Source organism: Phyllosticta capitalensis (assembly GCF_038381095.1).
Source record: "Phyllosticta capitalensis strain CBS 128856 chromosome Unknown BKA78scaffold_12, whole genome shotgun sequence".
Classification (NCBI taxonomy): domain Eukaryota; kingdom Fungi; phylum Ascomycota; class Dothideomycetes; order Botryosphaeriales; family Phyllostictaceae; genus Phyllosticta; species Phyllosticta capitalensis.
Window position 1 is genome coordinate 1,975 of NW_027117450.1, and position 20,785 is coordinate 22,759.

Below are 20,785 nucleotides of genomic sequence, written 5' to 3' on the forward strand. Positions count from 1 at the left end.
TCGCTCTGGCACGCACGTCTCGGAGACGCCGCGTAAGTTTCCGTTTTATTTACCGTGCAATCCTGACCGAATTCAGAGCCCCCCTCGTCCCCGCTGGGCGGAAACAGTGCCCCTGACCCGATCGAAGACTTTTAATCGTCGTCCGACTCGGAGGCCCTCTTGGTCATCGATGGCTCTGACGTCGATCTACACTTTCCTCACGGTCCGAGCGAATGGGACCGAATCCTTCAGAGGGTCGACGCGGCGCTACGCCCACGCTCTTCTCGGGGCCAACATCACCGTCGCCGAGGTGGAGCTCATCTGGGAGATGGCGCAACTGTATGAAGTCGCCAGGACGATTTGTTGCACCAGCCAGTAATCTTGGGTTATGGGATGAGTTGAATGGGTCAATTCTTGAACTGTCTAGTCAATGAAATGCTTTGATGTGCGTTGTTCTTCTCGTGTTTCTTGCCTGCAGCTGTGCCCCTGAGGCCCATCACTTTGCAGTGTTTCGACGACCACATAAGATGGCAAGCTGATTCTTTCTCATGGTATTTGAGGCATTGAGAGCTAGCCCCTGATGCTATTAGCCTTTTGTTTTCGCGAGGTTGGGTCCAAACCATTTTTTGATCCTTTGATTTTCCGACGGAGAAGTTTTCGGCGTTTGGGCCAAAATACACTTGCGGACACTCGCGGTAGGTCACTATGATTAACTGAGAGATTTCTGGCCCAATCCGAGCAACTTGAATTTCATGGATTATTTGTGCGGCCTTTGTGTAGGGCAGAAAGTCTTGGGAGCGTTGGACACTATTTGATAATTCGGATCAATCGAATTATGGATTCGAAACTTTTGCAAATTCCAAATTTGAGGCCAGTGGTGATTCAACATGCATGGGAGCAACATTCAAAGCTCAGGCTAGCTCACCGCAGGTCGTGGACTGTTCACGGTGGCTCTTCACGCGCAAAGAAGGTAGGTCATGACAAATTTAATTCATAGGCTCCACACTGACGCTAGTTTCATTTAGGAGACAACTGTAGAAGACCATGGGCTTCAACTGACGCACGAGGAGTCTTCATTGGACACAGAGAGTAGTTACAAGGAATAGTCAAGCGGATGCCCGTGGCGATACAACCTCGAACCGTTTCTTGTGTGCATGCTTCCAAAAAGATGTACCAGTGACGACGTCCTGATGTGTCCGCTCGTCCCATCTACCCCAACCTACGTCTGCATTCCGGCGACGCGTCTGAAGATGACAAGTATGGGACGCAGACCCGCTTCTTTGCCGTCCTTTTCCGCATATTCGCGGGTACTGCATCTGATGAAGCCCGTATTCACAGCCACCAAGCCCAACTTTCCAAATCCCTTCAATGCCACCTCGTACTGAAGCTCGCCTTCTTCCATCTTGGAGTATATGCCAGCCACCCATTCCAAGATGGCGCACGACCGGTGACCGTCTTCAGTGCGGACCATGATTGGGATTCGACCGTCAGGAAAGAGAGGCCCATATAGCAAAGAGTGTTCGGAAAATACGACCGTGAGGTAGGAGGGCAGATTGTCGTCACAGACGCAGAATTGGCGAGACTCTGCACCGTCTTTGGAAAGAGATGGACCGAAAAACGATCGGAACGTAGATTCCCAGAATATCACCGGCTTCTCGACCACCATGGACCATTGTCCGTCATGCCTGCCAACGACAGTGTTGACACCAAGCTTGTTTGTGAAAACTCCAAAGGCCGCGCAGAAAATGTTGTTTCCCTTGGTCAGGGAGTCCCACGCTTGCTGGAACGGCTTGGTGTGATCGGCGCCTGCGTTGCCCGCAATGTCGTTTAGGAGCTTCGAAAACTGCTCAGTCTGGTCATGAGAGAGGGCTGCGCCTCTGATGCCCGCTGGCAGTGCATCAGGACAGGTTGTGGACAGCAGCACAAGGGCGCAGAAGAGAGGTTGTGTCTCTCTGGTGATGTTGGTACCTTTCGGCACTATGCCTCGTCAGTCAAGCCACACAGCTGGATATTTCACTTACGGTCCCGTGCAGCCCACAGGGTGAGATCAAGCTTCGACCTCTCCCGCCAAAAGCTGTCCGTCTCCTTGATAGTCGAGAAGAAGTCTGGGAAAGCGCTGAATGCGGCGATTGCTTCACCTTCATCGACAGCGTCCTTGATAGACGTGTAGCTCTCCACTTCAGTGTCATCGAGGTCTTGGTTTGTAAAAACAACAGTCTCAACGTCATTTGGTGCAGACTTGGTGCTTGGTTTGTCGACTTGCAGAAGGTGGTTGATTTCCTCATTGGAAACGTAATCTGCAGATGCTCCACCGAACTCTGGAATACTGGACTCGAGGTCGCGGATGGCGGCTTGGACTTTCATGAACTCCTCTGCGACCCTTTTCGAAACAAACTTGATACCAGACTTTGTCACCACAGGGACAGTGTCGTTTTCGGCGTCGGCCGGAATTTGCGCAGTGGTGGGAGACGACATGGCGTGGTGGAGTTGTGTGGTGATGTTGTCTGGCTGGAGTTCCATGTTTCTGTGGTGGTGGGGCTGCTGCCTCAACACCACACCCACCTCGCCAATTCCAACTTTGTCCACGGCCACACCACAAACATCCCTCCACCGCATTTCCCACCACCTCTCACCCGCAAGCACCATGGATCCCAGACCTGAGGACTCTTGGGTCTCTGACCTCTCCAACGACGGCGAATTGCCCCAACCGGCCGAAGTTGAGGGTGCCGAGGACGCGGAGTGGAATCGTCCACTCAAGCCAGAAGAGTTCGACGAGGACCTCAGCATCCCGTACATGAAAGAATATGGCACACGTTTCGAGTATTTGGTAAAGCGTGTCTGGGACGAGGAACATACAGAATTCGAGCGCGGCGAGGAGTTGCGCGACATATTTGACCGGCACGCCCATGACATTCTGGCTTCGATGAACGATGAAGTCGTGAAATGCATCATCGAGGGGTCCCTTCCCCGTGTCATGCTTGGCCCCGAGGACGGACCCGCAGCACAGCATCGGATGCGTGCTCGAAAAGCAATCACAAAGTACGGCGAGCAGTGGCGAGAACCAAACTCCAGCGGCCAGCATCAACCGGTGATTTGCGCCCAGTACCTCACCGACGACAAAGGCGAGCCCCCGTACAATCACGAAGTCTCCGATATCCTGGCCATGGTCACGCAGTACGCCGAACAGTCCGAGTACGGCGAGGACAAGAATGCGCGGGACGACGGATTTGCTGAGCAGATCGACACATCCATCCAAGGAAAGAAAGCAGTGGATTGGTATTCGGGAAAGCGCCTCTTCGTTGCCTCAAAGACGGCATACGAAAATGTCAACAAGTTTGTCGAGTCCGCCTTGAAGAAGTTGCCCACAGACTGCGACAATGAACGGCAGAGCCGAACCTTTTCAGAGTTCGGCTACAGCCTCAACGCACATCAGGAATACAGCGACAGTGCATTCATCAGGAATCTCGTCGAAGCCGTCTGCGCCGTCTATTTCCCGCGCTATCAAATGCAACAGTTTGTGGTGTACAAGACATGGGCAGTTGAACAAGGCTGGATCGGAGAGGTGCTCTTGAGCAGGATTGGAAGTGGATACATCTCCTCCGGACACGGCCTCGGACACCAACCTGCTGAGCCCTCCAACAACAGTGCCGACACGATGGACGCAAACCTCTGGAACTCCTACATGGAGCATGCGATAAAATTCACCCCCTTCCTCGGTAAGTCGCCTTCGGGGGCTTCTTTGTTTGTCGAGCTAATGTTTCCAGCAAACTACAAGGAACAGACGGCAATCTACAAGCGATTGGAGGACGAGATGAACAGGGTAGCGAGGCTGAAAGCGGAGCTTGAGCATGAGGAGAGAGTCCAGAAGCGACTCAGGTCCTTCACCCTGACCAAGGCCGATGTCGATTCGAAGTACCAGAAACAGGCTGAGGCGCTGCTGAGGCTCGCGGAGCTGAAATTGTTGAACAGCATGGACAGCGACGACTGGGCCGCAATCAGAGAAGTCGAGCAGCCCGCGACAGAGGCTGGTCCCTCATCCGACCCTGTCGGTAGCGTGTTCAACAGAACCGATTGCCAATCCGACTGAGGATCAGGAATGCTCCTTGCGCGTCGGTCCAAGCCCCGGTGCACCCAGCAGCTGGACAAGAGGCCCTCCATGGACGGCAGGCTTGACGACTTGGACGACAACAAACCGAAAAGAAACGAAAGGCGCGCCACTCCTACCTCTACGGCCAGCAACTAGGACACCATGTTATACCACAGCATACGCTACGAAGCGTAGTGTTGCGAAGGAGCGAGATGGACGCTTTCAATTTTCGTGCAGAGTGTTTGAATGAGACGCCGCAAACAGAGGAAATGATTAAGAACGAAAGTACGGAATACTTGCCTGCTCGAGGAAGCTGAGAGCACGCAAAGCCTTGCAATTTGGCTGGCTCTTCAACCATCATCTCTTCACTTCCATGACTTGTGTGGTAAAGCGTGGCGAACCATGACCGTTTCCGGGACCCATGCCAGTCCGTCCTCGCCGCCGAGGGGCTGTCGTTTGACTCGAGCGGTGTGCCGGAGATGCAGTCCGCATCCAACCTAAGAGCCTCGCATGCTGCACGCTGCACGCCGCGGATCTGCAAACGCGTCGCCGTTCTGCTGCGAAAAATCTCTGAGAGTCGAGAGAGTGGGGCAGCAGTGCGACGGCAGGGTACATATCTGTACGATAGGGCTGCAGTGACGCCGTTTCTCGCTCCCTGCTACAGCAGGAGACGGAGGCAAGGAGACTCGGCAGTGCCGGTCCAGTCCGACCCAGGGCAACTGAAGAGGAAACGCCAGTCATCTCCGCAAAACATCTGCGCAAAACATTTGGCAGCAAACAAACACTGCACAATTCAAACAGCTGCAGGAGCCGTCCGTCCGTCCGACCGCCCGTCTAACCGCGCGTGAAAAGGGTGCAGGCTGCGGGTTGGGTGCGTCGGCCATGCAGGCGTCGTTCCGTCGTTCGCCAATCGGCCTGGCGCAGCCCCTGCAAGATGAGATAACCACCGGGCCGCACAGGCGGCGAATTCCACGTGGGTGCGTCGTCGCGATTGGACAGGCGTCCATCAGCTTGACACTGTGCTGCCAACGGTTGTCGGCGTGCCATTCGTCGGGTCGAAATTGCTGCGGAACAAGCAACGGCTGGATGCTGCAGGCAGGATGCGATAGCAAAAAGGCGATATAGGCCACGTCAGCGAGAGTCAAAGAGGACTGCAGGAGGCATGGCAATGTGACGGATGGCCGACTGCAAGGGCCGAGGAGTGATGCAGGAGTCGAACAAGTCTCTGATGTCGGTACGACGTCTGTCGGGCTGTCACCAGGAGGAATGTCGTTGTCGTCGTTATTCCCGCAGAGAAGATCACTGGCCCCTGCGCCAAAACCTTAACTCTGCGGTGGGACTGCACAGCTGGAGAGAAATCCAATTGGTGCGCGACGAGCCGTGGTGATACAAACCCACTGCGGCAAAGGAAAAATTCAACGTGGCTGGAAAAATCAAGTCACGCTGCAGAAGAGGCAAACGAGGAGGAGACAAAGCGGTGCTGTTGAAGTGTTTGCAGCGTCATCCTGGTGGCGGGTGGCGGGTGGTCAAGCTCTCGGGCCGCAAGGGACCAACCTTCTGACCCTGGGCTCTCCCAAACCATCACCAGCATCGTCACATGGCTGGGTTCTCCCAAACAAACACCAGCACCGTCACAGCTGGCTCAATAGCTGCCAATGGCTGGCTGAGTCTGGCTGAGAGTTGGTGTCTTGCAGTAGCCGCCCTGGTGTGCATTGGCGCTGAAACGGCTTAGGTCAGCGTCAACACCAATCAAGACCAGCAAACGCCGTTCCTGCATCGACTCTCTGACCCGCAACATGCACCTCGACCATCCTTGCTACCCTACCACATGTCCAATCATGCCCTTCTCAGCTGTACCCCTTGTCCTTTATCGAAACTATTTAGCATGCTCCTCCTGCGCCCCAAAATCTGACTGCTCCTCACCAGCCGTTGACCGTGCTAGTCTGCCAGCTACCAGCTCCCTCTTTTTTCTTCAGCGTGCGAGCACGCCGACACTCCTTCGAGTCACTCCTTACAATGATTTCCACACTTTTCCTTGCGCTGGCCGCAGGCTCCTGGGCGTCCTCTGGTAGCTGGGTTGTGCAGCACGACTACACGCCCGACATTTTCTTCGACATGTTTGACTTTTATGACGGCCAGGACCCCACAAACGGCTTCGTTCAATACGTCGACTCGGCCACCGCCAACAGCTCCTCCCTGACCGAAGTCACTTCTGAAAACCAAATCTACATTGGCGTCGACCACACCAGCACGTCGACCAGCGGCCGCTCCAGCGTGCGCCTCAACAGCACGGCCTCGTACAGCTCCGGGCTGGTCATTTTGGACCTTGAGCACTTTCCCGGCGGCATCTGCGGCACCTGGCCGGCCTTTTGGATGTTTGGCCCGGACTGGCCGACGCACGGCGAAATCGACATTCTCGAGGGCGTCAACACGCAGTCGGCCAACCAAATGACGCTGCACACGGCCAACGGCTGCCAAATCAGCGAAACCCACGGCGCCATGGCCGGCACCGTCAGCAGCACCGACTGCTACGCCTACGCGGATGGGAATGAAGGCTGCGCCGTCCACGACGACTCGACGTCGACATATTCCGGATTCAACGCAAACAAGGGCGGCGTCTTTGCCACGCAGGTCGACCCCGTCAACCAAGTCATCCAAATCTGGTTCTTCAACCGCAGCAGCATCCCGGCGGATATCGCAGCCGGCAAGCCCACCATGGAGTCGTGGGGCATGCCGCGCGCCCACTTTGGGGGCTGCGACGTGCAATCGCACTTTTCCGACCTCACCATTGTCTTTGACAATACCTTTTGCGGCGACTGGGCGGGCAACAGTTGGAGCTCCGACGACTCGTGTGCGTCCAAGGCCGACAGCTGCGATGATTTTGTTGCAAACAATCCCGCTGCGTTCAAGGATGCCTACTGGTTGATCAACTCGCTCAAGGTGTATCAGTGGGGGACGGCAAACTCGACCTCGACCAATTCGACGACCAACTCGACCGGCAACTACACGTCGTCGTACGCGCGCGCGCGCAACGCGCGTCCTGTGCGTCTGTCCTGATAAGCTTGTCGTAAGCTTATCCCTCGCTCGTTTCAGCGTGGCGCTACTTGTCTTCTTTCGCTTCTGCGCTGCCCTTTATTCTTGTGCATCTTATCACTCTTTGACGACTTTTATGATGGTATACCAGGTATGATAGATGGCTGGGTGGCGGGGGTTAGGGGTTGCGAGGGATTTGACGCAGCTGGAGTGGGATGTCTTGCTATGCCAGTCTTGAATTGATTCAGCTGTCCTGCATTCCCAAAAATGAAACAAACAACGACGAGCTGAAGTTGAAAATCACTGCTTTTGACGCCGCCTGTCGCGCTGGGATCTTCCCAACTGCTTGATGAGTCATCAGTCACATGATCTCGTGGCGAGGCGATCTCGACGTCAGCGCGTCACCTCCACAATCTACTGCACCGTTCACTCGACAATGCACGCCATGGCTCCCGATTGACCGATGCAACATGGTTCTCCGCCCGCAAAATCCCAACGCCATGCCGGCCAAGCAGAAGCAGACCAAGTTGACGGGGCTGCTTGTGCGGCGGGAGGATGAGAGACCTGCCAAAAGACCCAGACTCGACTCTCCGCCAAAGGTCGCTCCACGCGTCATTCCCGACTCTGAAGACGAGCCCGACTCCGACGCTGAAGACGAGCCCGACCACCCCCGCCAGACAGACATTGAAACCGCCGCCCCCGACATCACCACCGACGAGTCGGCAATTGAAGAGTACGAAAAGGCAAAACAGGCGACAGGGCGGTACACAAGCAGCATCTACGTCGACGCGTTCGACCTGGCGCTGGATACGGTGTTGGAGGAGGAAAGCCACCTGTTTGACGACAGGGAAAACAAAGTGTTTAGGGTCTGGCGAGGGTTGGACTACGACGCCAAGTATTTGTACGTGCGGCTGTTTCTGCGCAAGACGGCGGCCTGGTTCCGCGTCAACACGCTGGGCTACGACGTGGACGTCGAGGCGGCCATCCGGATGCTGCAGCTCGAGAGACGGCTCCCCGAGTCGACGGCGGAAGAGGCCAGCCATCCCGGCGAGTTGGAGCCGCCCAAAGGGACGACGCTGGGAGAGACGTTTGCGTTTGCCGATCGCTCCCAAGACCACATTTCAACGCTGGAAGAGGCGTCGTCGCTGCTCAAGCTGGACGAACTCAAGGCCCTCGCCAAAGACGCCAAGGTGCAGGGCAAGAACAAGACGGAGCTGCTGGTGTCGTTCCGGCGCACCAGCGGCAAGCAGACGGGGCTTGGATCCACGGACAACCGCGACGCCCATTGGGTCAAGACCATCATGGCGGAGACGGGGCCCTGCGTGCGTCTGTCGTCGGCCGCCCTCAAGCTCTTTGAGCGCGTCCACCTCGTCTTCTACCGCTCCACCGAGTGGACCGAAAAGTCGCTCAAGACCATCATCCTGGCGCGCATTGCCCGCCGCAATTTTCCAGACTATGTCGTGTCGCGGTCGGCCAACATTTTTCCGTCGCGCGCCATGCTGCTCGAGTTTGAAGCCGCCCTGCGCACCCAGTTCCACGTCGACGGCATCCTCGAGAATGGCATGAAGCGGGATTTACAAGTCGTGTTGGACGTGTTTGAGGACGTCTACCCGCGCTGGCGCGTGCTGCTCGACGTCGAGCAACGAAAGGAGGACAGCGTCTACCTCAGCGGCGAGGGGGCCTATCTGCGACGGCTGTCGCCGGCATGGGTATACACACGCATCGTACACAAAGCGGCGTACGTCTTTGGCCGCTTCAAGCACCACCTCCGCGAGCACGCGCTCGTCTCGGAACTGCTCGACCAGCGCCTCTTCCACGTCGCCCGCCGCGGCCCGTGGTACCAGCGCAAGGCCCTGCTCGAGGAACACTACATGGCGGCGCTGACGCCGGCGGAAGGCCGCACTCCCGAAGCCCACCGCCGCCACTGGCGCCAGGTCGCGCTGGCGACGTGCGAGTTGGGCTTGCAGGACCACCTCACCCACCTGGTCCACCACTACGACCTGCAGAAGCGCGTCGTCAAGCTGGAGCGCCGCCTGAAGATTGCAAAGCGCCTGCAACACTCGTTCTCGCACGTGCGGCTAGCAGCGCCGGTCGAGGTGGCGGTCGAGGGCGTGCGCGTCGAGCGAGCAGGCGACCCCTTTTCCTCCTCGACCTCCCCCCGCCTGGGCAAAACCGTCTGGCTGGACCCGTCATCCGGCTCGCCCTGCAGCGTCGAGCAAATGGCGCTCTCGCACTACCAGCAACAAGGCTGGCGCGGCGCCCACACCGAATCCTCCATCCTGACCACCCTCTTCGGCCTCCTCTTCCACTCCGTCCTCTTCACCTACGTCCCCCACGTCTTCCAAACGCCCTACCAGTCCGCCCCGCTCGACCTGGCCAGCGACGGCTTCTACGCTGCGCGCGCGTCGCTGGTCCACGCGCGGCTGGCCGAGATTGAGAATGGCGACGCCGTCCGCATCGCCAGGGAGACGTGGGAGCGTGAGGCGGAGCGCCGCACGGCTGTGGTTGGGGTTGATTGGCGCTGGCAGTGGGAAGATGTCGAGGAGGTCCTGCGTGCGTTTGGAGGCGAGGGCTTGAGTGCCGTGTGTAGGGTGTTGGCGCAGGAGTACGGCGTCAGGAGGGGCGGCGTGCCGGATTTGTTTTTGTGGCGGACGGGCGAGGTCGAGGCGAATGCCAAGGCCAAAGCCGAGACGAATGTCGAGGCCAAAGGTGATGTTGAAGCCAAGGCAGACGGCGAGGCCAAAGCAAAGTCCCCTGCCATCGGCTCTCCAAACCCCCAAAACCACAACCACGGAGAAGTCCTCTTCGTCGAAGTCAAGAGCGCCAACGACCGCCTGAGCGACTCGCAGCGGCTGTGGATCCACGTGCTGACGGGGGCGGGCGTGCGCGTCGAGCTGGCCAACGCCGTGGCGAGCGAGGTGAGGGTTGTGTCGGGGGACTCTTCGTTGAGGTGAGGTGAGGAGACCAAGAGGGGTTGAGGGGTGAGGGCTCAGGGGGTGAGACAAGGTCCCAGGCAATGAAAGAATAACACAACCGCAGCGTTTGTCTACCTACACATGACGAGAAAATCGAGTCAACAACTGAACACACGTGGCGTCAAAGTGACGATGCAATAGACATGTTAGATGCACCTCCTTCCCACAGGGGGAAAATGCCATGAGAATCAACCCAGACCCAGATCCACCAGCCAAACAAACGCCAGACGCTATGAGGACCACCTCCACACATTCTTTGCAGCCACACAGCATGCAGATAGAGAAACAACCCAATCCGAAAACGCCCCCGCCTCTCTTTTCCCACTCTACTACAGCTCAGTCCTCTGCCTCGCTCTACCTCCCCCACCCCGTGCGGCAGCGACGCCGTACACGTCCTCGCGGCGGGGCACGCGCAACTCCCAGCTGCGCGGCTTGACGGGGAGGCCGAGCCAAAAGTCCCACAGGCGCGAGAGCTCGACGATGGCGATGCGGGCGCTGCACAAAAATTAGCAAATCAGTACTTCACAAGACAGACAAGTAGAGCGGAAAAATCGGGACGGCCACTTACAGCTTCCCCGGCAGCCGCGCCCACTGCCCCAGGATCCACCAGCTCGTCTTCCAAATCAGCTCCGCCTCCTCGGCAATCGCCTCGCCGATGGTCGGGTTGGCCTTGCGCGGCTTGAGCAGAAAGTCGGGGTAGCCGTCGTCGTCGTCGACGGGGGGCTCGGCGGCGGATTGAGCGGCTTCGAGTGATTGCCGCGCTGCGTACGCGTCTGCCAGCGGCGTCGGCATGTACGGCTCGGCGCTCATGTTGTCGACGACGTTGGGGGAGGGCGCGGCGGCGCCAGAAGCACGAGAGCTGGCAGCGGTTGGGGCGATGGAGCCCGGCGCCGACGCAACAGTGGATGTTTGCGGCAGCATCTCGCGGAAGCTCTTGAGCGCGGCCAGGCTGTGCGAGATGCGGCCGAGGGTGTTGACGAGGGCGACGAGCTCCGTCTGGCGCAGCGGCGTGTGCTCGTCGTACTCGAACAGCACCTTGAGCGCGGTCCCGTAGCCGTTGGTCTGCAGCTTGCCCCACAGCCGGCACTTGTCGCAGCCCACGCAGTCCATGATGCGCGACACGTTGCGGAACCGCTGCTTGAAGTCCTCCTTGAGCTGCACCCCCGCCGAGTCAGCAAACATGGTCGATTCGTCAAAGAGGTTGTCCGGGATGGTGTCCGTCAGTCGCGTCACCAGGTCCTTGGTGTGTTGGTTCTCGAGGGGATCTGCGCTGCAGAAGCGGTAATTTTGGAGCTGGTTCCGCAGCTTTCCCACCGCGCGCATCACCAGGGCGTAGTTGAAGTAGAGGTTTGAGATGCGGTCCGGGTAGTGGTGGAGGCGCTCCTCATAGCAAGCCAGGTTTGGGCCCCACTGGCCCGTGGTTTGGTTCAAAAAGTCCCAGCACAAGTGCGTCGAAATGGAGGCATGCATGCCCGAGACGACCCGGTGAAAGACGCGCTTTTCAACACACCCGTCGTCAAACTCGAGCTGGTCCACGCGCGGGCGTTCGTTGTGGGCAATGGCCGACTGGATGCTCTGCTGCAGCGGCTGCTTGCTCATGACATTTCGGAGATCCAGCGCCGCCCGAGCTTCTTCTCTTGGTTTCGAAAAGCAGTTTTCGCGGTATATGGCCTCCCACACTTGCTGGGCGCCGGCGCCGGCGTAGCCAGTAAATCTTTCCGGGTTGTCGACCAGGCTGACGTAGTCGCCCTTTGCCGAGGCGCCCTCGTCGTCCAGGACGCAATAGTCGCGCTCGTCGCACTCGTCGTCGTATTCCACCACGCACGTCTCGGCCGTGTCTTCACCTAAACTCCCGGCCAGCGGCTTTCCGTTGCGCTCCTCGCGGTCGCGCGGGCTCGGATGTTGGGCCTTGGGGCCTTCGAGCTTGCCCAGCTCCTCGGCGCGCCACACGAGCGGAATGTCGGCCTCATTCTCGAGCGTGTTGACGGCGCAGGCAATGTTGCCGCACATGCCATTCTCGTCGGACCAAAACGGACATTTCTTGTTGTAGAGGTTGAGGCGGTAGTAGGAAAAAAAGTCGGTCTGCTTGGTGACCTTGTCGAGCAGCGGCTTGACGGCGTCGTTGATGCGTTCGAGGTCGGAAAAGGATGCGCAGGCGTCGGAAACGGTCGATCGCGGGTCGATCTGCTAGAGCGTTAGAGGGATGGGATACGCAAGGGATGCTGGAGACTTACAGCGCATTGGCTTGCGTGCGACGGGTACAGCAGAACAAAGACGAGAAGAAAATGTCTCCGCATGACGAGGGTGTTGAGGTGGTGATGCAGAGGACAGGTGTGGGTTATGAGTTGGAGCTTGCGGGTGGCGCCGTGGCGTGCAGCCGCAGACGTTGCAAGATTGTAGCGGCGTCATGCCACGGTGGTGCGAGAGAGGAAATGTGGCCTTTCTGTTGACGGTTGACTGAAAGCATCGACAGCCGCATCCTCCGTCGCATGGGTCTCCCGTCTTTGTCCGCCCCTGCATTGGTCTCCGCAGACGCCGTTTTGACATTTATTCTAGCACAAATTCGACTCTACATGAACCCCGAGCGGGAGTGCCTGACTCCGCCCCCAACTAAACGAGCCTCAGGTGCAGACGTTGAATGTGTTACTCACTCCACAACTCGTGATGCCGTCATGTCTTTACTCTGTTCCAAAAATAAATTAAACTCAACCCTATCGTCAAGACTGTATAAGCAAGTACGTACCGCACGTTGGCTCGGTCACCGACGTCGGCGTGTTTCCAACGTGGCAACCATGCTCATTACTACTCTATGAATTTTGATGCCATGCCCAGCTATGCGACTGTCAAACAATAAAGTCGACACTCACGAGCCTTCGTCTCTCGCGCGCTACTGCAGAGACTCGACAACCAACGCAGAAGCACCACCACCACCGTTGCAAATACCCGCAGCACCAACCTTGCCCTTCTTCTCCCGCAGTACTCCCAAAAGAGTCGTGACAATGCGCGCTCCCGATCCACCCAGAGGATGACCCAAAGCAACCGCGCCACCGTGAACATTGACCTTGTCCTCGGAAATTCCAAGAATCTTCATGTTGGCCAGAGCAACGACGGAAAAGGCCTCGTTAATCTCGTAAAAGTCAACAGCGCTCTGCTCAATACCGGCGTGCTTGAGAGCCTTGGGGATGGCGAGCGCAGGAGCAGTCGTAAACTTGGAAGGGTTCTGAGCAGCGTCTCCCCAGCCCAGAATCTTTGCAATGGGCTTGAGACCGTGGGCCTTGACGGCCGCCTCGGAGGCGAGGACAACGGCAGCAGCACCGTCGGAGAGAGGCGAGGCGTTGGCGGCAGTGACGGTTCCGGTGCCGGGAATGAAGACGGGCTTCAGACTCTTGGTCTTGGACTCGTTAAAGTTCTTGGGCTCGTCGTCCTTGTCGACAACGACGTTGGGCTTGCCACGGCCACCGCTGACCTCGACCGGGGCAATCTCCGTCTTGAAGAACCCGGCCTCCTGCGCGGCATTGGCCTTTTTGTACGAGCGGATGCAGTAGTCATCCTGCTGCTCGCGGTTGAAAGAGTGGTCCTGAGCGCACTCTTCGGCCTGAATACCCATGTGTTCCGTCTTGTAAACGTCGGTGAGACCGTCCTTGAGGACACCGTCGACAAGCTTTTGGTCACCAAACTTGGCGCCGACGCGAAGGTTGGGGAGGTAGTGAGGGACGTTGGACATGGACTCGGTGCCACCAGCAACCACAATCTCGGCGTTTCCGGTGAGAATGGTTTGAGCGCCGAGGATGATGGCCTTCAAACTCGAAGCGCACACCTTGTTGACGGTTGTTGCAACGGTGGCCTCGGGGAGACCAGCACCAAGAGCACATTGGCGGGCAGGGTTTTGACCGAGACTGGGGAGTCAGAAAAGTTTGGAACAACAAAGAGTGTCTTACTTGGCGGAAAGGACATTTCCAAACAAAACCTCCTCGACATCCTCGGACTTGATTGCGGCACGCTCGACAGCAGCTTTGATGGCGTGGGAACCGAGTTGGACAGCGCTCAAGCTCGAAACGGAGCTATTGAATGTTAGAAGAGAAGCATTGGCGGTGATTGACTTGCCCTTGAAACATGCCAACCGGCGTACGGGCTGCAGAGACAATGTAGACGGGAGGAGACATGGTGGTGGTTGGAAATTGTCCGAAGGTGTAGAGTTGGAGAAAATAATGGATCGAGCGAGGGGTAAGCTCGAAGCCCGACCTCCAGGGTCTCACCGCCTGACAGACCGCCCGACAGACCGCCACGCCACACCGCGCACCGCCATAGAAGATCGCGTCGCGCTCAAGCTTTCCAAGTCGATTCCGCATCATCAACACCACCATGGACGACCTTTACGACGAGTAAGTCTTGATCCCAACACCTTCCAACTGCTAACCCTCCAGGTTTGGCAATTTCATCGGCGAGGCCGAATCTGAAGAATCCGACCATGACGCGCCCGCCGCCGACGCATACGTCTATGACGAGGACGAGGACGAAAACGACGACCAGCAGCTCATGGAGGTCGACGACGGACCTTCGAATGCCGTCATTCTCCACGAAGACAAGCAATACTACCCTTCGGCGCAACAAGTCTATGGCGAGGATGTCGAAACCATGGTGGAGGAAGAGGATGCGCAACCCTTGACGCAGCCCATAATCGAGCCGGTGGTGCAAAAAAAGTTTACAATTGAAGAGACCGACCTCCCGCCGGTGCGGTTTTCACGCGAGTTTCAAACGGACCTCATGAACCATCCCGATCAAGTGCGCAATGTTGTTCTAGCTGGCCACCTGCACCACGGAAAGACTGCTTTCATGGACATGCTGGTCATGGAGACGCATGAGCTGGAGCAAAAGAATATTGGGAGGGGCAAGGACGAGCAGCTGAGATATACCGACACACACATTCTGGAGCGACAGCGCGGCGTTTCCATAAAGGCGGCTCCTATGAGCTTGGTGTTGCAGAGCACCAAGGGCAAGTCGCATCTCTTCAACATTATGGATACTCCTGGTCACGTCAATTTTGTCGACGAAGTGGCTGCTTCATTACGGCTGGCCGATGGAGTCGTCTTGGTGGTGGACGTGGTCGAGGGCGTGCAGGTCAACACGGAACAAATCATCAAGCACGCAGTGTTGGAAGGCTTGGCCTTGACTCTGGTCATTAGCAAGATGGACCGTCTCATCCTGGAATTGAAGCTGCCTCCCGCCGACGCCTACTTCAAGCTGAAACATGTAATTGAAGAGGTCAACACCATCATCGAGAGCACCCTCCCCGGCCAGCCCCGTCTGAGTCCCGAAAAGGGCAACGTTGCCTTTTCCTGCAGCACCCTCGGCTGGTCGTTTACCCTTCCTTCGTTTGCCAAAATGTACGCCGACAGCTACCCAGGACTCGTCGCCGACGACTTTGCAAAGAGGTTGTGGGGCGACATTTACTTTAATTCCAAGAGCCGCAAGTTTTCGAGGAACAAAGAAGGAAAGCGGTCGTTTGTTCACTGGATTTTGGAGCCCATTTACAAACTCTTTTCACACACCATTAGCGAGAGTCCGGAAGACTTGAAAGAGACGCTCGGTCGTTTGGGAATTCAACTCAAGCCGTCTCAACTCAAGACGGACGCAAAGGAACTGTTGAAATTGGCGTGCGAGCAATTCTTTGGCACGTCTGGTGGCTTCGTCGACATGGTGGTCCAACACGTCCCGTCGCCTATAGAAGGCTCGCAAAGATATCTGGAAAGGTATTACACTGGTCCTCTCGACACCGAGACGGCCGAGAGTTTAAAAAGGTGCGACCAGGACGGCCCTCTTGTCATTCACGTCACCAAGCTCTTCAACACGACCGACGCAAAAACCTTTCACTCCTTTGGCCGCGTCCTCAGCGGTATTGCGAGGCCCGGTGAAGTCAGAGTCTTGGGCGAGGGCTTTGCGATTGAAGATGAAGAAGACATGGTCAACGCCACCATTGACAACGTTTGGATCGCCGAATCACGGTACAACGTTCCGGTGAGCGGCATTCCTGCGGGAAGTTGGGTTCTCCTTGGAGGTGTCGACAACAGCATCGTCAAGTCGGCGACGATTGTCCCTCCAAAGCTTCCCGACGATGCATACATTTTCCGCCCCGTCAAGCACTTTTTCGAGTCCGTCTTCAAAGTCGCTGTCGAGCCCGTCAATCCCTCTGAACTTCCAAAAATGCTCGAGGGCCTCCGCAAAATCAACAAATCCTACCCCCTCATCACCACCAAAGTGGAAGAGTCGGGCGAGCACATTATGCTCGGCACCGGCGAGCTGTACATGGACTGCGTGCTGCACGACCTCCGGCGACTGTATGCAGACATGGAAATCAAGGTGTCGGACCCTGTGACGCGATTCTGCGAGACGGTCGTCGAGACTTCGGCGATAAAATGCTACGCGCTCACACCAAACAAAAAGAACAAGCTCACCATGGTCGCCGAGCCTCTGGATCCGGGCATCGCCGAGGACATTGAAGCCGGCCGCGTCAACATCAAAGACCCGGTCCGCGTGGTGGGCAAATTCTTCGAGGAAAACTACGGCTACGACCTCCTCGCATCTCGCAACATTTGGGCTTTTGGTCCTGAAGATCAAGGCCCAAACATTCTCCAAAACGACACGCTGCCGTCTGATGTCGACCAAAAGCTCCTCCGCTCGGTGCGAGACACGATCCGCCAAGGATTTAGCTGGGCGACGCGCGAGGGGCCTCTTTGCGAGGAACCCATCCGCAACGCCAAATTCCGCCTCACCGACGTCAGTCTGGCCCCTGAACCCATCTTCCGCGGCGGTGGACAGGTCATTCCGACGGCACGACGCGCCTGCTACAGTGCATTCCTCATGGCGAGTCCGCGTCTGATGGAGCCCGTCTACGCCTGCAACATGATTGGTCCGGCGGATGCCGTCAGCAGCCTCTACACGGTGCTGGCACGGCGACGCGGGCACGTGTTGCAGGATGGTCCCATTGCCGGGACGCCGCTGTACAAGGTCAAGGGATTGCTGCCAGTGATTGATTCTTTTGGTTTCGAGACCGACTTGAGGGTGCGTTCTCTCCACTTTCATCCAAGGGGCATGCTAATTCTGTAGATCCACACACAAGGCCAAGCAACCGTCTCCCTCGTCTTTGACCGCTGGTCCGTCGTCCCGGGCGACCCTCTCGACCGCGATGTGCGTCTCCGTCCGCTCGAACCGGCCGCTGCGCAGGCCACCGCGCGCGACTTTGTCCTCAAGACGCGTCGGCGCAAGGGTCTGGCGGAGGATGTGGCCGTGGGCAAGTTTTTGGAGCCCGAGCTGTTTAGGAGTTTGAAGGAGAGTGGTATTCTTGATGGTTAGAAGCGAGCGAAGCGAGTGAGACACCGTGGTCTCTAATACCCAGATTCAAAAGTTTTGGACATTATGACTTGTGATTTTTGTTAGCCGCACTCCCTCCCAACACAAACAAGCCCCCCATGGCCGTCTTTTGCACCTCGAGCGGCGCAACGCGGCTTGGCATCAGGAACGAAACAGCCTTCTTGCGGCGAGCCACGAGCACGCTACTCTTCTTCTTACTCGCGGTGACACGGGGCCGCGCGACGTCAACGCCGCCAGCGACAGACACGCCCTTCCCCTTTTCCTCCGCGCTCTTCGGCCTCTTGGCCGCTGGCTCATCCACAGATGGAAACAAGTCATCCAGTTCCTCGACTGCCATGCGGCGTTTCCTCTCTTCCACCTCTCATTGTTTCTCTTCCTTCTTCTCCGCGTTCGCCGCCTTGCGCCGCCACATCTGACACCGGTTCGCCGCCAGGGCGCGGCCGGCTCGCTGCTGTCGTTAGCGACCTACCTACCTACGTGTGGAGGGGGATGGGGGATAGATAGACTCACCAGATCAGCCATCTTGTCGACCTGTTTGCGTGCTAGGGCGGCGCGAGCTGCTTCGAAGGGTTTGGCTTTGCGGGGAGGCATGTTGGGTGGAATTTTCTTGTTTGGGTGAATGGATGTGAGAAGGAGATGTGGATGGGGGTGGGGGGAGATGTATTTGCAATGCGGTTTTCGGAGTGGCAAGGGAGATGCAGATTGGAGGCTTTGTTGTCTTTGAGACAGGGGACGGCTTTGTTGGTGCAGCTATTTTTGAAGGCAGTGGGTGGATAATGGCATTGTTGTGGTCTCAGGGCATTTTGTTTTGCTGATCTCGAGAAACCAGATTGACGATTTTTGAATTTGCAGCGGCTCTATCAAATTTGAGCGCGTATCGCATGCATCAGACTCCAGAGAACTTCGTGTCTTGTCTCGATGCAAAACACCACTCTCGCTCAGTCAAGCACTGATATCTGTTTTTTTGTGTCTTGCAGACAAGTCCCATTGTCAACAGACGCGAGCACAATTCATTGTTACTTAAGAAGGACGAGAGGAATGGTTGTCCAGCAGAAATCAACAGATCGACAGCATTAAAGCATTGGAAGAGACTGAGCTGCAAGAAGTTGACCCTGTAAAATCGCCATCATGCCAATCAGTACATTCGACCTCATCGACGACGTACAGATATCCGTGGATCAACCCAATACTGAGGAGCGAGTGGCGCATTTGAACTTCATCGTCTGGGTATTCAACAGTCAACACAACTTGCACCGTTTTCCCAGAGTAATATTGACGTGAGAAGCCGCCAGACAGATTCCAGAAAGACTGGCTCACCCACTCGCAGGGACCTGCCCCATAAAAGCCAAGATCGTAGACTCCACTACACAGTCCGCGTCGCCGACGATTGGATGCGCTCTCGCCGTGTGGACCTAGCAGTGCATGTATACATCGACGCGCAAAGGTGGCGGCGGTACCGGTTGTCACACTACACAGGTCATTGGGTCTGGCGCAATGAGTTGCCAGAGAGGGAGCTGGTGAATCGGCCTCCCTGGGGACCCCCGAATTTCATGTTTTGGCCGCGCAGCTGGAATCAAGATTGTGCTGTGATTCAGGGGATCACATACAAGTGTAGGAAGGTGTGTTGGTGTCAAGGGGACGGTACCGAGACTATTGTGGCTGGGAGGAGACGTTATAGATGATGAGTCTGTAACTGTAAGCCACGCAAGTAATGAGAGAAGAGAACTGTCAGCAAAGACCAACGCTAGGAAGTGCTCGAGTCTCCTGGATCTCGACTCAAACCAAGCCTCGATTGACGGCGTCCAAACAATGCCCATGTGCTTGCTGCATTGTTCATTGTTCAAAGTCGAATACAGCGAACAAAGCCTGCACAGCGACATAAAACCAGCCCAAAATCACCTCCAAATCGGCAGAAACTCACCAAAAATCCATCATCACACATCCACCATGAAGTCCAACTCCACCATCGAAACCATTGCCATCCGCGAGCGGTTCGGCGACCGCGAGTCGATGTTGTGGGAGATTGGACGGGGCCACATGTTCGCCCGCGACACGTCCGGCGCCATGGTCAACGTCCGCAGCGCCATCTTCGACCATCTCCGCCGCGTGACGGGCGCCGCGGCCGACGAGCTCGCCGCGCAACTCCCCGTCCACCGGGAGCAGGACGAGCAGTACGACGCCGACGTGTCGAGCAATGGAAATAGCAGTGCGGAGCCGACGCCAGAGCTGCAGCAGGTGGGTCAGGGGCAGAGTGAAGATTATGATGCTGACGTGTCGAATGACGGTAGCCCGATTCCTGGCAGGCGTGTCGTCTCGCCAGCGCAGCTTGAGGTTGTTGAGCAGCCGGGACTGGAAGTTGCTGCCTTTGGTCTGGGTATCACTGGCGTCCAGCCCGCAGAGTTGGAAGCTGTTGAACGACCAGTTGAGTTGGAGACAGTTGAACGCCCCGTCGAGATGCCAGCCGTTGAGCAGCCGCTGCGACCAGAGCATCTCCTATTCATTGCAGAGGAGTTTGGCGACGAAGAAGCCCATCGCTGGTACGAGGGTCGCGGCAGGCCATTTGCGCGGAATCGTGACGGTGAGATGGTCCTTGTCAGGGCAGAAGTGTTTGAGTACTTTGCTCTGGATAGGTAAGGTGCTGGCACCAACGGTAAGTCATGCAGAAATAAATCCACGAGTTGAACCTTCCAAATCTGAAAGTGACGCGAAAGAATTGTGACATACTGCGCTCTTGAAAACAAGCATGGGTCTAGTGAGTGCTCATCCCAAAGCATCAGACACTGAAGACTCCCCGTTTCCATGCTTCACGGAAAATTCTCCGCGCCTCGACCCTCCGCGCCGAAATCGGCCAGCCAAAGTATGGCTAAAGCAGTCGACCACAAACTTTGGCAACATGTCGCCCGGTTGGCTCCCAATTCGCGCAACGCCGAAAACGCAGTGATCAGCACGCGGACGGCAGGGGCGAGGCTGTATAGTCATCGTTGAGTGTGGTGTTGGATGATGGGACGGGTCGTGAACAGATCCTTGCGCACATCGCTCGGATAGTTTGCTTTCGGCGGGGCCCCGCGGGGTTGGTCGCATGGTGGATCTGCGTCGTATCCTGGGAAGCGCGTCCGACGATGAAGATTGGATGAGAGTCGATCTTGACGAGCGGTGACATCAGGAGGAATACTCCGTGGCAGCTGGCCGTGGTCCTGGAGAGAGCCGCGGACCTGGTCCTGGATTCGTTCTGGAAGCTTGTTTGAGAGTCGGTCAATTCATCCAGGCGATGGAGGAGTAAGAAAGTAGTATGATCAACCAGAGCATCCCGTCTTGGAGTTGGCTTGTTTGTCTCGTGGTCGAC

At 57.0% G+C, this 20,785-nt stretch overlaps 8 protein-coding genes across 8 annotated transcripts; 5 read left to right on the forward strand and 3 right to left on the reverse strand.

Moving 5' to 3' along the window:
• Window positions 1-953: 953 nt before the first annotated feature.
• On the reverse strand, window positions 954-2,485 carry BKA78DRAFT_326007 (uncharacterized protein). Its single transcript, XM_066889407.1, has 2 exons — window positions 2,001-2,485; window positions 954-1,956 (listed from the first exon to the last, which is right to left on the reverse strand). Exons 1-2 carry the CDS (start codon window positions 2,452-2,454, stop codon window positions 1,199-1,201), a joined length of 1,212 nt encoding a protein of 403 aa, XP_066738905.1. The 5' UTR covers window positions 2,455-2,485; the 3' UTR covers window positions 954-1,198.
• Window positions 2,486-2,953: 468 nt separating this feature from the next.
• BKA78DRAFT_299726 (uncharacterized protein) lies at window positions 2,954-4,066 on the forward strand (the record flags this gene model as incomplete). The annotated part of the gene is made up of 1 exon (XM_066887096.1): window positions 2,954-4,066. The coding sequence occupies one exon, from the start codon at window positions 2,954-2,956 to the stop codon at window positions 4,064-4,066; it is 1,113 nt and encodes a 370-aa protein (XP_066738906.1).
• A 2,016-nt stretch (window positions 4,067-6,082) lies between these two features.
• On the forward strand, window positions 6,083-7,123 carry BKA78DRAFT_299727 (concanavalin A-like lectin/glucanase domain-containing protein; the record flags this gene model as incomplete). Its single annotated transcript, XM_066887097.1, has 1 exon — window positions 6,083-7,123. The coding sequence occupies one exon, from the start codon at window positions 6,083-6,085 to the stop codon at window positions 7,121-7,123; it is 1,041 nt and encodes a 346-aa protein (XP_066738907.1).
• Window positions 7,124-7,599: 476 nt separating this feature from the next.
• On the forward strand, window positions 7,600-10,053 carry BKA78DRAFT_259033 (uncharacterized protein; the record flags this gene model as incomplete). The annotated part of the gene is made up of 2 exons (XM_066885333.1): window positions 7,600-9,759; window positions 9,850-10,053. 2 exons carry the CDS (start codon window positions 7,600-7,602, stop codon window positions 10,051-10,053), a joined length of 2,364 nt encoding a protein of 787 aa, XP_066738908.1.
• Window positions 10,054-10,403: 350 nt separating this feature from the next.
• On the reverse strand, window positions 10,404-12,258 carry BKA78DRAFT_258345 (endoplasmic reticulum Oxidoreductin 1-domain-containing protein; the record flags this gene model as incomplete). Its single annotated transcript, XM_066885273.1, has 3 exons — window positions 10,404-10,569; window positions 10,643-10,835; window positions 10,929-12,258. Coding segments are annotated over 3 exons (1,689 nt in total), but the record flags the coding sequence as incomplete, so codon positions are not given.
• Window positions 12,259-12,924: 666 nt separating this feature from the next.
• BKA78DRAFT_47306 (acetyl-CoA acetyltransferase IB) lies at window positions 12,925-14,266 on the reverse strand. The gene is made up of 3 exons (XM_066893247.1): window positions 14,179-14,266; window positions 14,013-14,135; window positions 12,925-13,970 (listed from the first exon to the last, which is right to left on the reverse strand). The coding sequence occupies exons 1-3, from the start codon at window positions 14,235-14,237 to the stop codon at window positions 12,962-12,964; spliced, it is 1,191 nt and encodes a 396-aa protein (XP_066738910.1). The 5' UTR covers window positions 14,238-14,266; the 3' UTR covers window positions 12,925-12,961.
• Window positions 14,267-14,436: 170 nt separating this feature from the next.
• On the forward strand, window positions 14,437-17,424 carry BKA78DRAFT_258468 (P-loop containing nucleoside triphosphate hydrolase protein; the record flags this gene model as incomplete). Its single annotated transcript, XM_066885284.1, has 3 exons — window positions 14,437-14,456; window positions 14,499-17,133; window positions 17,179-17,424. The coding sequence occupies 3 exons, from the start codon at window positions 14,437-14,439 to the stop codon at window positions 17,422-17,424; spliced, it is 2,901 nt and encodes a 966-aa protein (XP_066738911.1).
• Window positions 17,425-19,389: 1,965 nt separating this feature from the next.
• BKA78DRAFT_356871 (uncharacterized protein) lies at window positions 19,390-20,076 on the forward strand (the record flags this gene model as incomplete). Its single annotated transcript, XM_066892123.1, has 1 exon — window positions 19,390-20,076. One exon carries the CDS (start codon window positions 19,390-19,392, stop codon window positions 20,074-20,076), a length of 687 nt encoding a protein of 228 aa, XP_066738912.1.
• Between the last annotated feature and the right edge of the window lie 709 nt (window positions 20,077-20,785).

Coding starts and splice junctions, on each gene's coding strand:
- BKA78DRAFT_326007 (XM_066889407.1), bottom strand. CDS start 2,454: ATGTCGTCTCCCACCACTGCGCAAATTCCGGCCGACGCCGAAAACGAC. Junction 1,957..2,000: donor CCTGTGGGCTGCACGGGACC/GTAAGTGAAATA, acceptor GACGAGGCATAG/TGCCGAAAGGTACCAACATC.
- BKA78DRAFT_47306 (XM_066893247.1), bottom strand. CDS start 14,237: ATGTCTCCTCCCGTCTACATTGTCTCTGCAGCCCGTACGCCGGTTGGC. Junction 14,136..14,178: donor CCGGTTGGCATGTTTCAAGG/GCAAGTCAATCA, acceptor AACATTCAATAG/CTCCGTTTCGAGCTTGAGCG. Junction 13,971..14,012: donor GGAAATGTCCTTTCCGCCAA/GTAAGACACTCT, acceptor CTGACTCCCCAG/TCTCGGTCAAAACCCTGCCC.